This window comes from Microdochium trichocladiopsis, assembly GCF_020744255.1.
Source record: "Microdochium trichocladiopsis strain MPI-CAGE-CH-0230 chromosome Unknown B0I36scaffold_19, whole genome shotgun sequence".
NCBI classification, from domain to species: Eukaryota; Fungi; Ascomycota; class Sordariomycetes; order Xylariales; family Microdochiaceae; genus Microdochium; species Microdochium trichocladiopsis.
The window spans coordinates 378,739-389,924 of NW_025763562.1; the positions used below are offsets into that span (position 1 = coordinate 378,739).

General features: G+C 54.6%; 5 protein-coding genes across 5 annotated transcripts; 2 read left to right on the forward strand and 3 right to left on the reverse strand.

Annotated features, from left to right (window-relative positions):
* Positions 1–2,827: 2,827 nt before the first annotated feature.
* B0I36DRAFT_437090 (major facilitator superfamily domain-containing protein) lies at positions 2,828–4,206 on the reverse strand (the record flags this gene model as incomplete). Its single annotated transcript, XM_046162884.1, has 3 exons — positions 2,828–3,534; positions 3,608–3,809; positions 4,119–4,206. 3 exons carry the CDS (start codon positions 4,204–4,206, stop codon positions 3,099–3,101), a joined length of 726 nt encoding a protein of 241 aa, XP_046003964.1. The 3' UTR covers positions 2,828–3,098.
* A 2,304-nt stretch (positions 4,207–6,510) lies between these two features.
* Positions 6,511–7,503, forward strand: B0I36DRAFT_356786 (uncharacterized protein; the record flags this gene model as incomplete). Its single annotated transcript, XM_046157681.1, has 1 exon — positions 6,511–7,503. One exon carries the CDS (start codon positions 6,511–6,513, stop codon positions 7,501–7,503), a length of 993 nt encoding a protein of 330 aa, XP_046003965.1.
* Positions 7,504–7,607: 104 nt separating this feature from the next.
* On the reverse strand, positions 7,608–8,367 carry B0I36DRAFT_402453 (uncharacterized protein; the record flags this gene model as incomplete). The annotated part of the gene is made up of 2 exons (XM_046161727.1): positions 7,608–8,130; positions 8,225–8,367. Coding segments are annotated over 2 exons (408 nt in total), but the record flags the coding sequence as incomplete, so codon positions are not given.
* Positions 8,368–8,490: 123 nt separating this feature from the next.
* On the reverse strand, positions 8,491–9,054 carry B0I36DRAFT_437091 (uncharacterized protein; the record flags this gene model as incomplete). The annotated part of the gene is made up of 1 exon (XM_046162885.1): positions 8,491–9,054. One exon carries the CDS (start codon positions 9,052–9,054, stop codon positions 8,491–8,493), a length of 564 nt encoding a protein of 187 aa, XP_046003967.1.
* A 1,399-nt stretch (positions 9,055–10,453) lies between these two features.
* B0I36DRAFT_300682 (uncharacterized protein) lies at positions 10,454–11,159 on the forward strand (the record flags this gene model as incomplete). The annotated part of the gene is made up of 1 exon (XM_046152032.1): positions 10,454–11,159. A coding segment is annotated over exon 1 (603 nt), but the record flags the coding sequence as incomplete, so codon positions are not given.
* Between the last annotated feature and the right edge of the window lie 27 nt (positions 11,160–11,186).

Consider the following 11,186-nt stretch of genomic DNA (forward strand, 5'->3'; position numbering starts at 1 on the left):
TCATACACTCTGTATATACACTTTTTTGATGGCGGCAGAGGGTCGGATACAGAAGGCGCCAGACAGGACGCCGATAGACGAAGAGACACACCCCCAACTAGAATTACACATCGAGAGAAAGTTTAGACCATTCATGATAGTTATGGCCTTTGAATGCGCGGATCTGGCTGTGTAGTGAGTATCGAGCGAGGATGGTCAGTCCCGGGCAGTTGTGCTCCTCTTGCTCTTGGCCTGCGCAGATGGCGATCTGACGAGCAATGATTATCCCCCCCCCCCCCCCCCAAAAGACTTTTATAAGACGGAACTGGAAAGCCGGCCACAAGCCAAGCATCCGCTGGAAAGGTTGTCATAGCTCGAGTGTTACAGCCAGACTTGTGGTTTCACGCCGATGACACAACACAACTGAATAGTCGAGACCCCGTCTAAGCTACCAACACCGACCCGATATGCTGCGATGTACATGTACGTGATCCATGGTCAATGTGGGAGGGACAGGCACGATAAAATCTCGGATCACACACATCCTCGCATAGGACTAACGACAGTTCATTGTGACGCTACGTGAACACAAAAACGACAATAATGGGGGATATCTGAATAAGTAACCACAGCCCAACCGACTTTAGGCAGTCTTTTCTTGTACTGCTTCCGTCCATACAAGCAACCTTCATGTTGCCCATTCTCCAGCTTACACACTCTTCATGGCCTCGAAAATTTAGAGAGCCATGACGACAGCAGCAGCGGCCAGGCCGAGCGCGGCGCCGTTGCGGATGGCACCGGCAGGAGTCGCGGAGGGAGTCGAGGTGGTAGACTTTGTGGGGGTGGCGGAGGGGACGAGGTTGCCGAGAGAGCTGGTGGCGGCGCCGATGGCCGCGGTGGCGGAGCTGACCTTGCTGGAGACGGCATCGCCAACCGCGCCGGCGGCGACGGCAGCGCAGATCTTGGCAGAGATCTCGAAGGTGGCTGGATAGCAGTGGCAGTCAGTACTTTGCTTTTTTTTCGGGAGAGCCTGATAGAAAGAAAAGAGGCATGAGAAAACTCACCAGTCAGGTCAGAGACCTCAGTGCAGCTGGTGGCGACACACTGGGTGCCGGCAGCAGTAAGCTCCTCGACCTAGTTGCACTGGCAGACAAGGTCGGTGACGCCGCAGCCAACCGTGGCGGCAGCCTTCTGAATGCATGGCTGGGCGCACTTGGGGACGGAGGCGACGAGCTCCTGGAGGCTCTGGGCGGTCGCGGCGGCGACGAAGAAGGAGAGGACGACAGTCTTGATCTGCATGTTGGCGGTGTTGTGTGTGTGTGTGTGTTGGAAAGAGTGTCGAAGGAGTGTGTATGTGATTAAAGGCTTTGGCGAAACAAACAACTTTTTTACAGGCTGACGAAAGTGATGATGACTTGAGAAACTGGAGAGAGAGACCAGGCGGGAAAGACGAGGAGGGCCGGGGACGCCCCTCGAGTTATACGGGATCTGGCGATCCGAATGGTCACCATGCTCGTCCAAGCCTGCAAGTGTTTTCGACTCGAACTTCGAGACAACTCCACCAAGCCCACCTACGGGGATGTTGTCCCCTGGCAGCCGTAGCCCTGCGCAGTGCGGCAGGGGTTGGACGCGTGAGGACCCCTGCATCGACCTCCAATGATGAGCAGTCCGTCGGTTGCTTGGACCTCGTGCTTGTCTCGTGGGTGCCATTGATGGCGATGCCAACGGGGAGCTAGCGGAGCGCCGCCTGGCAGTCCGGTGCCCAGCTCGACTCGTCGTCTTGGCAGCAAGATGGTGTTTCCCCATTGTTTTGCCATGGAGCTGATGATCGACAAGCCGACGGAGCCTGCTGCAGACGGTGCCGTGGAAAGTGGATGGACTGTACGAATGTGCCACCCCCACCGATACGACGATGGACCTCACCCTCCGGTGCGGAGGACAAGCAACCATGGACGTTGCGAAAGGGGGGCTGCCGGGCTCAGGGCCGTTGGGGTTGTCGTAATAATTGAGAGTTTGGACGATCGCACTTGACAAGCCCAGTCGCGTGGGCAAGGGGCCTGCTGGAGCTTGTCCGTGATGACCATGTTGAAGGAAAACCGCCTGGATAACTCCACAGAGGTTTTTTTGAGGGGCGAGCTCCTCCAAATTCCCACCGTGCGCACCACCAGACCCAGGCAATCAAGCTTCATGCAGGGGCTGGCATCGTCGACCAGGGGTGTCCCTGGTAGCTCAGGAACATGGCTAAGGGGCACGCATCCCGGAGGCGTGCTTGAATCATGGCAGCATTGCGTAGTGTGGGGGAGGATAGAGGGAGGCGGCCTGGCTCTCGCTGCCGCGATTACTCAATGCATACCGTACTGTACCTTCAGGCTGATCCTCCGCAGTGGCTGTGTTTCACGACGGCGATCTTTGAGCTTCAATGTGAGAAGCACACGGCCCGTTGGTCGTGGCGGCTGTGACCGAGACCGGGCGAAACGGGGGCGGATGGAGGAGGGCAAGGGGAAAAAGGTGGAAGAATGGATGGCGTGAGCACAGGGGCCCCAGATACGGGTCGGCCCAAGTTGCGTGCAGCTCGGCCGGCAAGCCTGCGCGTAGCACTACCGTAGATGGCAATCGAACAGGGCAGTTTTCCATGGCGCAGCGGCATCTCCGCCTAGCGTGGGCATAGCTGCACGACGCGAAGATCCAACCCCCTTGCGGCAAGCCACAAGCTGCCGGCGCAAAATGAACCATACTAAAAGTCTTGCCACTATCTCACGGGTGGCACCCTCTACCGGGGCTATCCAGCTCTTTAGGCCCTGGCTGAAATTGAGGAAGAAGACAATTTGACGGTAAGCTTTGGCATTCTCTTGAATTTAAGGTTGTGGAACAAAGCCGTGGCACCACGGCTTCGTGTCTGTAAGAGGCAAAGTAATTTGCACGAACGAGTATGCTATGACAAGACGTTTCTATCCTATGTTGCCTGAGGCCTGATGCCCTTCACTAGCATCGACAATTGATCCCCTACTGCTGTGATGAAGCACTATAGGTGTCAGACTAACAATCACGCCTTCTTAACGCGCCCCTGTGAACTTGACTTGGTGGGCGCGTGTGCTTGTGTGCGTAGCCTCCACTGTCTTTTAAAAAACCGCCCAGACCTTCTTAGTGTAGAGAGTCTTGGCGTAGAAGACGACGGCCGACCCGGCGAGGGACATAACACCTCCAAAGATCTTGACGTGCAGCCAGCCATCGTCGACCGAACTCGCGCTCTGCAAGATGCTCCCGCCGATGGGCGCCATGGTGAGGGCGGGAAGCGAGAGGATGAGCATGACGACGCCGATCCGGTAGCCGATCTCGGGCAGAGGGGACACGGTTGCCGGCAGGGCCGCGAGGAGGCTGACGAAGGCGCCCGAGAGGAAGCCGAACGCGACGGCGAAGCCGATGGTGGCGGCCTCGTATGTGGCCGGGATCCAGAGGGCCAGCTCGATGATGCCTGAGGCGGCACCGGCGATGATGAACACGTTCCATCGGCCGGCGATGTTAGACCAGTATCCAGAGCCCAGACGCCCGAAGAGACTTTGTAATGTACGCAAGGTTAGCCACCTCTTAAGCGAATCCTAGCGTTTGGGGGCGGGAAGCTTAAACTTACCTCGCACTATTGAAGATGGCCACTAAGTAGAGCGACATGGATTCGGACACGTGGGCGTGCTCCAAACCCTGCAAGGCCAAGAAGTTGACCGGAATAAAGATGCCGTACATTAGGATGAACATTCCCAGCAACATCATAACGAAAGGGAACTCTTTAAAGGGAGCGGCCAGGGTTACGGCCTGCGTCTTCTTGGGAGCTAGTGCTGTTCTCGTCCGGAGGGTGAATATCGCGACGATTTACAGGGCCAAGATAAGAAAGGCGGAGATGCGCATGGCCTAGGGATACCCGGTGCTCGGATTCTCAATTAGGCGATTGATTATGATGGGGAAGACGACGCCGCCGAGAGACGAGCCGGTCACCATAACGCCCATCGCAAGGCCTCTCTTTTTGTGAAACTATGTTGCAATAGTCGAAATCGCTGTCGTGGGGTGTTGTCAGCAAGGAAATCGAGATTTCCCGGATGAGGTTAAAGATTGGACCATGAGGCCGTGGGGGCCTGGAAGAAACCTACCGGGCGAGTATAAAAAGCTAAGACCGATTGTACTGCAGACGCCCTGGGCCAAGAGGAACTGGTAGTACTCGGTTGCTAGGGACGCCATTATGAGTCCAAAGATATGCAAGAACGTGCCGACTAGAATGAGCGGCGTCGGGCTATACTTGTTAAATAAGAAGCCGACGGTAGGCCCTATGAAAAAGAGGTAAAAGATCTCGAGCGACGGGATCTATGTAATGGTGCTGCTGTCGTAGTCCTTGAGAGGACTAAATTCGTAATAGCTTTGAAAAACGCCCACGCCTGCTAAGAAGAGTTAGGGCCTGAGCGCTAAGAAAAAGTCGGGGCCGGATGAATGCGCTATGTCAGCTTCGGGACGGGCCGGCGAAGCTTAGGCAAAGCTTAGGCAAAGCTTACTGTTTATCCAGCCGAAGCTATTGAAGGAACAGCACTAGGCGCCGAGAATAGCGAGCCAGGCGCCAGTGCCACCATCAGGGGGCCGTCAGCTTGCAGCTGGACCTCGTTATCTGGCTTATCAGAACCGTGAGACAGCTGTGATTCGTCGGTAGTTTGTGAACCCCCCTACACGGTGTCGCCGCCGGTTGGGGTGGCCTTTTCTGAAGACATGGTTTCCTGCTTGCGGTGACCACTTTGGGGAGCGAGAACTGAACAATGGGAGAGTCCGAGGTAAAGAAGAGTTTCGAGAAGAGGAAACAAGGAGATGAGTTGGTGACGGCGTTATGGTAACGGCGGTGTACAGTAGCTGGAGGAAGCCTTGCTTAGTTTTCTTAATTTCGCTTGTTTGTTTTAACGGAATGTCCGCGACCTTATGCGCTTATTAATTCGAAACAACCTCGCTCGCTTATAAATACGAGATAGATACGACATGACAGCTTGCGCTGAACAGAGTCCTATGCATGGTACTTTAAAGACGAAAAGGGGTCCTATGCATGGTTCTTTGAACAAGCAAACAGAGCAGCACAGAAACAGCCAGGATCGGCACTCGTCGTGGGGTTACACTAGGGCCCGGCTTGTCCTCCTGGACAGAACTTGACCTATTTCGTCCACAATGCTACCTACTACTAACATGTACTGCAACCTCGAAAGGCTTATCACGCTGTGACCCTGGGGCCTGCTAGTCCAGGTGGCCAATGATGAGAGCGCGTCGTGTAAGCTGCAGCTAGCGAGATGGTTTCCGAGGAACTTAGCGCACCCCCAACTGATTAGCACTGCAGTTAACGAGATCATTCTGCTGCCTACCTCGGTAACTACAATACAATTACCATTCCGGCAACTGTCCCTCCGCTTGTAGTAGCTCGTGATCCGTCTGTGGCATGGAATAAAGCTACTTGAGGTTCGACAATGTGGTAGTGTGGTAGTAATGTAAACAAAGGAACACGTTGGTGGTGGTGGGGACGCGCCAAGTCTCTTGGAAACCGCCTCGGCTGGTTCCATTGCCTCTCGGCCCTGTACCTGTACGTGCGGCTGAGTCGGTCCTTTCCGTCAGGCACAAGGAAGGTGTTCTTGTACATTAAACTAGTGTGGCAGGGGACCTTTCTTCAGCGTACCATATCATAGATGGCGCAATACTTATGCACCTTATACTAGCCAACGTCGCAGAGGATTTGTTGACCGCATATCATAGCTTGATGTGATCATAGCTAGGTGCGAACAAGAGCACATCATCATCGACGTCCAGCGCTGTAAGTCGGCCGCGGATGAATAGGAGAACCGAAGCTGATTTAGGAAACTGCGAGAATTACACTGCAGGAAAAATACATGATTGGTAGCGCCGAGTGAAAACGAAGCGGATATCGTGGTTAAAGCTGGTCCCCGTGCAACCAGCTTCACCAAAAGGGCCATCCTCCCCATCGCTACTCTTCACCGGAAATAAGTGCTTCTTTTAGCCGATCCTCAATCTCCTCAATCTTCATCTCCGGCCGCCTGTCTTCGGCATACCATGCCACCTGCACACCGCCAGTCCTGCGACCGTTGTCGTCAGCAGAAAGTGAGGTGCTTGCGAGACAACAGTCTCTCTGTCCCAGGCCCAGGCCCGGTTTCCGCTTCCCTGTTGTGCGACCGTTGTGCTAAAGCAGGAGCGGAATGCAGGTACAGTGGTATGTTTCATGCGTTTTCATCAAGGAACCAACCGCACATCCTTTTCGTCGTCCAGTAACATTACTTGGCGGGGGAGAAAGAGTGGTACGGACAGCGGTACGGGTGCCAGGGCGGACCAACAGACGATGAAACCCAACAAGCTGACCAATCGCTCACAGAGAAACAACGAGGCCAGCGCCGACGCTGTTCTGTTCGCTCGCCGAGCGAAATTAGAAGCACAGACCTCTTCGACCTCGGGCCGGCCTTTGGTCATGTCGATGGGACGCCCAGGTCATCGACTGGTCCCTCCCACGTCATGACAGCGTTGATGGGTCACCCTTCTTCCGGCCTGCATGTTGACGAAAGCGAGACGGCTGCCGGCGGCTTCGGTGCGCCGGACGCCGAGCACCACCTGCTGGCACTTCAAATGCCCCCAACTTCGCGCGAGTCACTTGCAAACTTGCTAGCAGACGCTGTATCTGCTTCATGCATGCCGGGGATGTCCTTTTACGACGCCACCGCCCCAGCTCCATTGATGGAGACCGACGCCGACCACGAAGACGCTAGGAGCTTCTTGTTCTCCCAGCTGACGGCCGTGAGCCAAAGGGTCATGCGGACAGCCCGCCGCCTAGCCCGCTCCGGCACAGGAGCAGGCGCGACCACCCTGATGGTGTCGTCGCCCGAGGTGACCGAGGCTTTGGAGGACACGAATACGCTGATAAGCACCGTCAACGACATCATGAATGCGGTAGCGACAGCAGGACGCGACGAGTCAATGACCACGACCGATTGCGCCGAACTGGCCATCTCGGCTCTCGCTTGTCACCAAAACCTCATGACGCTCTTCCAAGCCATCTGCGATGCCATAAAGGGTAGACTGCAGGCCAAGAAAGAAGAGCGGGAACAACAGCAAGAACAACAACAACACGCCGCCCGAGACAACAGCGGCGTGGGACCTCTCAATGTCGCCCAGTTCGTCATGGTGCTGCAATTGCTGATGCATCTCATCAGTCGAATGGGCCGCATCTTGGAGATATCGAACACGACGGCTGAGCAGGAGAGCCAGTTTATCGCACCCGCGGCCATGCTCGACGGCAGCACCATGGCCACCGACGACTATGCCATTGACATTGGCCCCGATCAGTCTACTGCATCGTCGGCCACATCAGCCCACCACTCGACGCCGCGCCGCAGTGGTCTGCTTGAGTATGTGCAAGAGATTGTCGAAAACATACCCAGTGAGCGCGAGAGACTGAGGCGCATCATTCAACAACTGCAGGCGGAAATGGACCATGCGGAAATACACTAGAGGTCGCGAGATGGGTAACGTTGTACTCCTGCGGCTATAGAAGTTCAACATAAAGTTTTAGAACCGGATAGACGGCGGCCCCCTATTCTATACTATTCTATACATAGTAATAAAACTCCCTCAGAACTCCATGTGTCTCTTCAGAAAGTCAAACTGCCTGCGCAGAATCTGCTCTAGATCCTTGAACATCCAGTCCAAATGACCACTTCCCTTCAAGATATCCAACTCCTTGGGTACCCCATCTGGGTGAAGCAATGAAGCTGGCTGTCCAGGGGACTCGTCTCGTCGAGCTCGGGCGTGACCATCATGGCCGGCGTGGGCGTGACGTACTTGACGACGTGGAGCAGGCTCCACCCCAGGCACTAGTAGTACGTCTGCACCGAGATGCGGTTCTCGAGGGCGATGCCGAGCCGCTCGAGCGCGGGGACGATCTCGGGCGCCATCTCCTGCCCGTTGGGCATGTTGCCGTCCTCGTCAATGTAGGGCAGGTACATGGGGCTCTGGCCCGCCTGGCGCAGCCGGCTCTCACGGTCGTGCATGGCGAGCTCCAACAGCGGCTTGCGCCTCTCGGCGCTGCCGTCCGTGTTGATCATGGGTGCCATGGCTATGGTGGCCGCCACACGCTTGCTAAAATAAAGAAAAAGAAGTCTGAATCAGCTTTGAGGGTCCACGGCGAGTCTGGGCGAAATTCGTTGCGTGAAACCGGAAGGACAGCCCACACGTACTCAAATGCAGTCGCCGCAAGGGTGACGTTCCTCCCCAACATAATCCCCACAATGCGATCTTGGTCTCGTCGACCAGAGGATGTTGCTTGATCCAGGTCACGGCGTCATGGAGATCCTCGATCTGCTGACGAGGGTCGACCTGCTCGCGTAAGGGAAAGAAATTAATCACAAAACGTCAGCGGACATGAAAAACCTTGAGAGGTTGCGGGGTTTTTGCGGAGAAGAAGAACCATCAACTCCAGCAAGGACACTGAAATTTACCTCATTTCTGGGCTCTCCATGCGCGTTGGTATTGCAATGCGACTGGGACCTGGGGCTGCATCTTGAAACTCCCAGGTGCCCAAGACGTTGATGGCCACGAACCGTTACCGGGAGGGGGCGTCCCTGCTGCAGAGCTTGGTTGATACGGGCATCGAGCAATTGCAACTTCCGAGGGCATCGTTCGGTGGATACGAGCTGAATTAGAGGCAGCGCTGCGACGTCTGGCAATCTCGACCTCGGGAGCCTGACTGCCTGTAGGATTCGCACTTTCTCCAGGCTGGCATGTTGATAGTCCCGAGCTATGCGACATGGTCTCGAGATCCAAGAGACGTATGGGTGAGGAGTATGGGTGAGGAGTATGGGTGAGGAGTATGGGTGAGGAGTATGGCTGAGGAGTATGGGTGAGAAGCTGGAGAGGGAAGAGTAGGTCAGGACGGGAAGGGAATGAGCATAAATAGTTGCAGAAGAGAGCGTTGGCTAGGCAAGGCTGCCTTGCTCCCGGTCGCTCGGATCTCCCCTGATCGATGCCTGTCACTCTGTACACCATCTTTGCGGACCAACACATTACCAGCAACTCGAAGACGAGAGGAGATAAGCTGATGTCACCAGAGAAAATGTTACATTGTGGCAGGTATCAGGGGGGGCGGCGTTTGGGGGTTTGAAGCCTGCGCCAGGCCTAAAGCCATCACGAGCACAAAATATCTGCTCCTCTGCTGCATGTGACGAGTAATGATCCATTGTACAATGATAATACTTGCTCCTGACCGTCAAGATAGCGAATCTCGTGGCGAGCCGCAACTACGAAGCCCGGCGGCGGAGCTACTCAATGAGTCGTGGGACTGCGCAGAGGAAGCTCGCCTGTGAGAACCAACCTCCGTCCCGGACATGAGCTATCCCACGGCGTCCTCTTGGTGAACCAATATCAGATCAATCATCAGCCTCCCCTACGAACCAAGGCCGTTTCTTCAGAAAGCTAACTTTTGGCGCGTCCATGTGAACCTTCCGGCCTGCAGCGAAGATGAGACTTGAGAGAAGGACTCCACCAACGATGCTTGAAAGAGCATGATAATCAGGAACTAAGTCCAGAAGTCGTTGTGCTGGGTTGACGTGAATGTCTTCGTCCTCAAGGCTTGCAATGGACAACTTCCTCAAAGTGGGCAGCTGCGGAATACCGAAGTCGGCAGTGCTGAGAAACAGAGACCCTGCAAACCGCCGGATCAGCGATCCTTCATCGATTACAAGCTGGGCGACCCACGGTCTGAGAGGCCAATTTGGCAGGAAAGGGTCGTCATGAAATAGTTATAGTAGATGTCGCTGACGAACAATGCGTCTGTCTCAGGGTGATAAGGACGCATCCATGGGCTTGGAGCCTGAGTCTCTGTATTTTCGGATCGCGTAGAGGCCTCAACACGCCGTAGTTTCAGTAATTTTATGGCCAGGACTCGAGACTCCACACACGCGGAGAGTATGGATGGCGGATGTGTTATGTTGACGACTAGTCCTGAATGCTCGAAGCTGTTTTCGGTCCGTTTGCTCGGCCTGAAAACACAGACACCGGGCTGAGCTTCATCAAAACAGGCTTCTTGCCAGATCAGAAGTCGAATTTCTGCTGGAAGAAGTTGAAATTTGACGAACATGGTACAGTGCAACGCCTAACGATCTATCCATCAGTTCGAACTCTTTACAAATGATTCCGAGCTAGTCAACCTAGAGCTAAAGTATTGTTCAGTTGTTCGGTATGGCTGAACATGACTGGCACGATAGGCATGATTGGCTGATTCGAGTGCGCCCAGACGCTAACGCCGGAATCCCTGCGATGGCCCCTCACAGGGACCCTGACAGTAGTTAAGGCCCCTTACAGGCCCCTTACAGGCCCCTCACAGCACTCCTGTTAGTTGGAACCCTGTGCGTGGAGATGGGGTACAACCCCGGGATCCGCTCCCTTGCCCATTCCAACGCCATCAACCAAAGCCATTGTTAAAAGACGGCTTCAGTTGACCACAAACCTTGGCGTTGTCTATTCCACACTGCAAATCAGTCTACCGTTCTCTACAAGACACACTAAGGATGATGCTCGAAAAAGCGACAACTCTTGTTGAGCCTTTATGGGTTTTCTCAACTTATGCGTGTGTCTTTGTGTTTCATGCATTCAGACGATCGCTCCCCATCAGGCGGAAGAACTTCAACGCCTTTCGGCATCTCACTCTCATCTGTCACATTGCCATTCCAATTGCGGAACTATTCAGCTACCATTTCCGCGCTATAAACTCCCAGCCGAGCCCAACAGCTTGTGATCTTACCTTATGCTTGGCCCATTCGTTCACCGCACTGCGGCTTGTATCACGACTATCCGCAGGGGACAAAGTTATTGCTCGCCCAAATTACCAGTCAATCGCCTTTCTTCGCGCTACTCTCTCTCTCATCGGCTACGCTCGTGGCGATAAGTTTTACTATCGTGCCTCTATTCGGGTAATCAATGGTTTCGTGTACCCGCGGATTCTGATAAAGGCGATGTCGACTTACAAGATCCTTCCGACGCAGGCTGCTATCTATACAGCCTCTAATTTTACAGCTTCTATCATATCTCTTCATGAGGCACAAGTGCTCTTTGGACCACATCTCTTTGTGATTCTCATTGGATTGAATATTTTCCTCAACCGATGGGTCGCAGCCACTGTGAATCACTGGTATCTAATG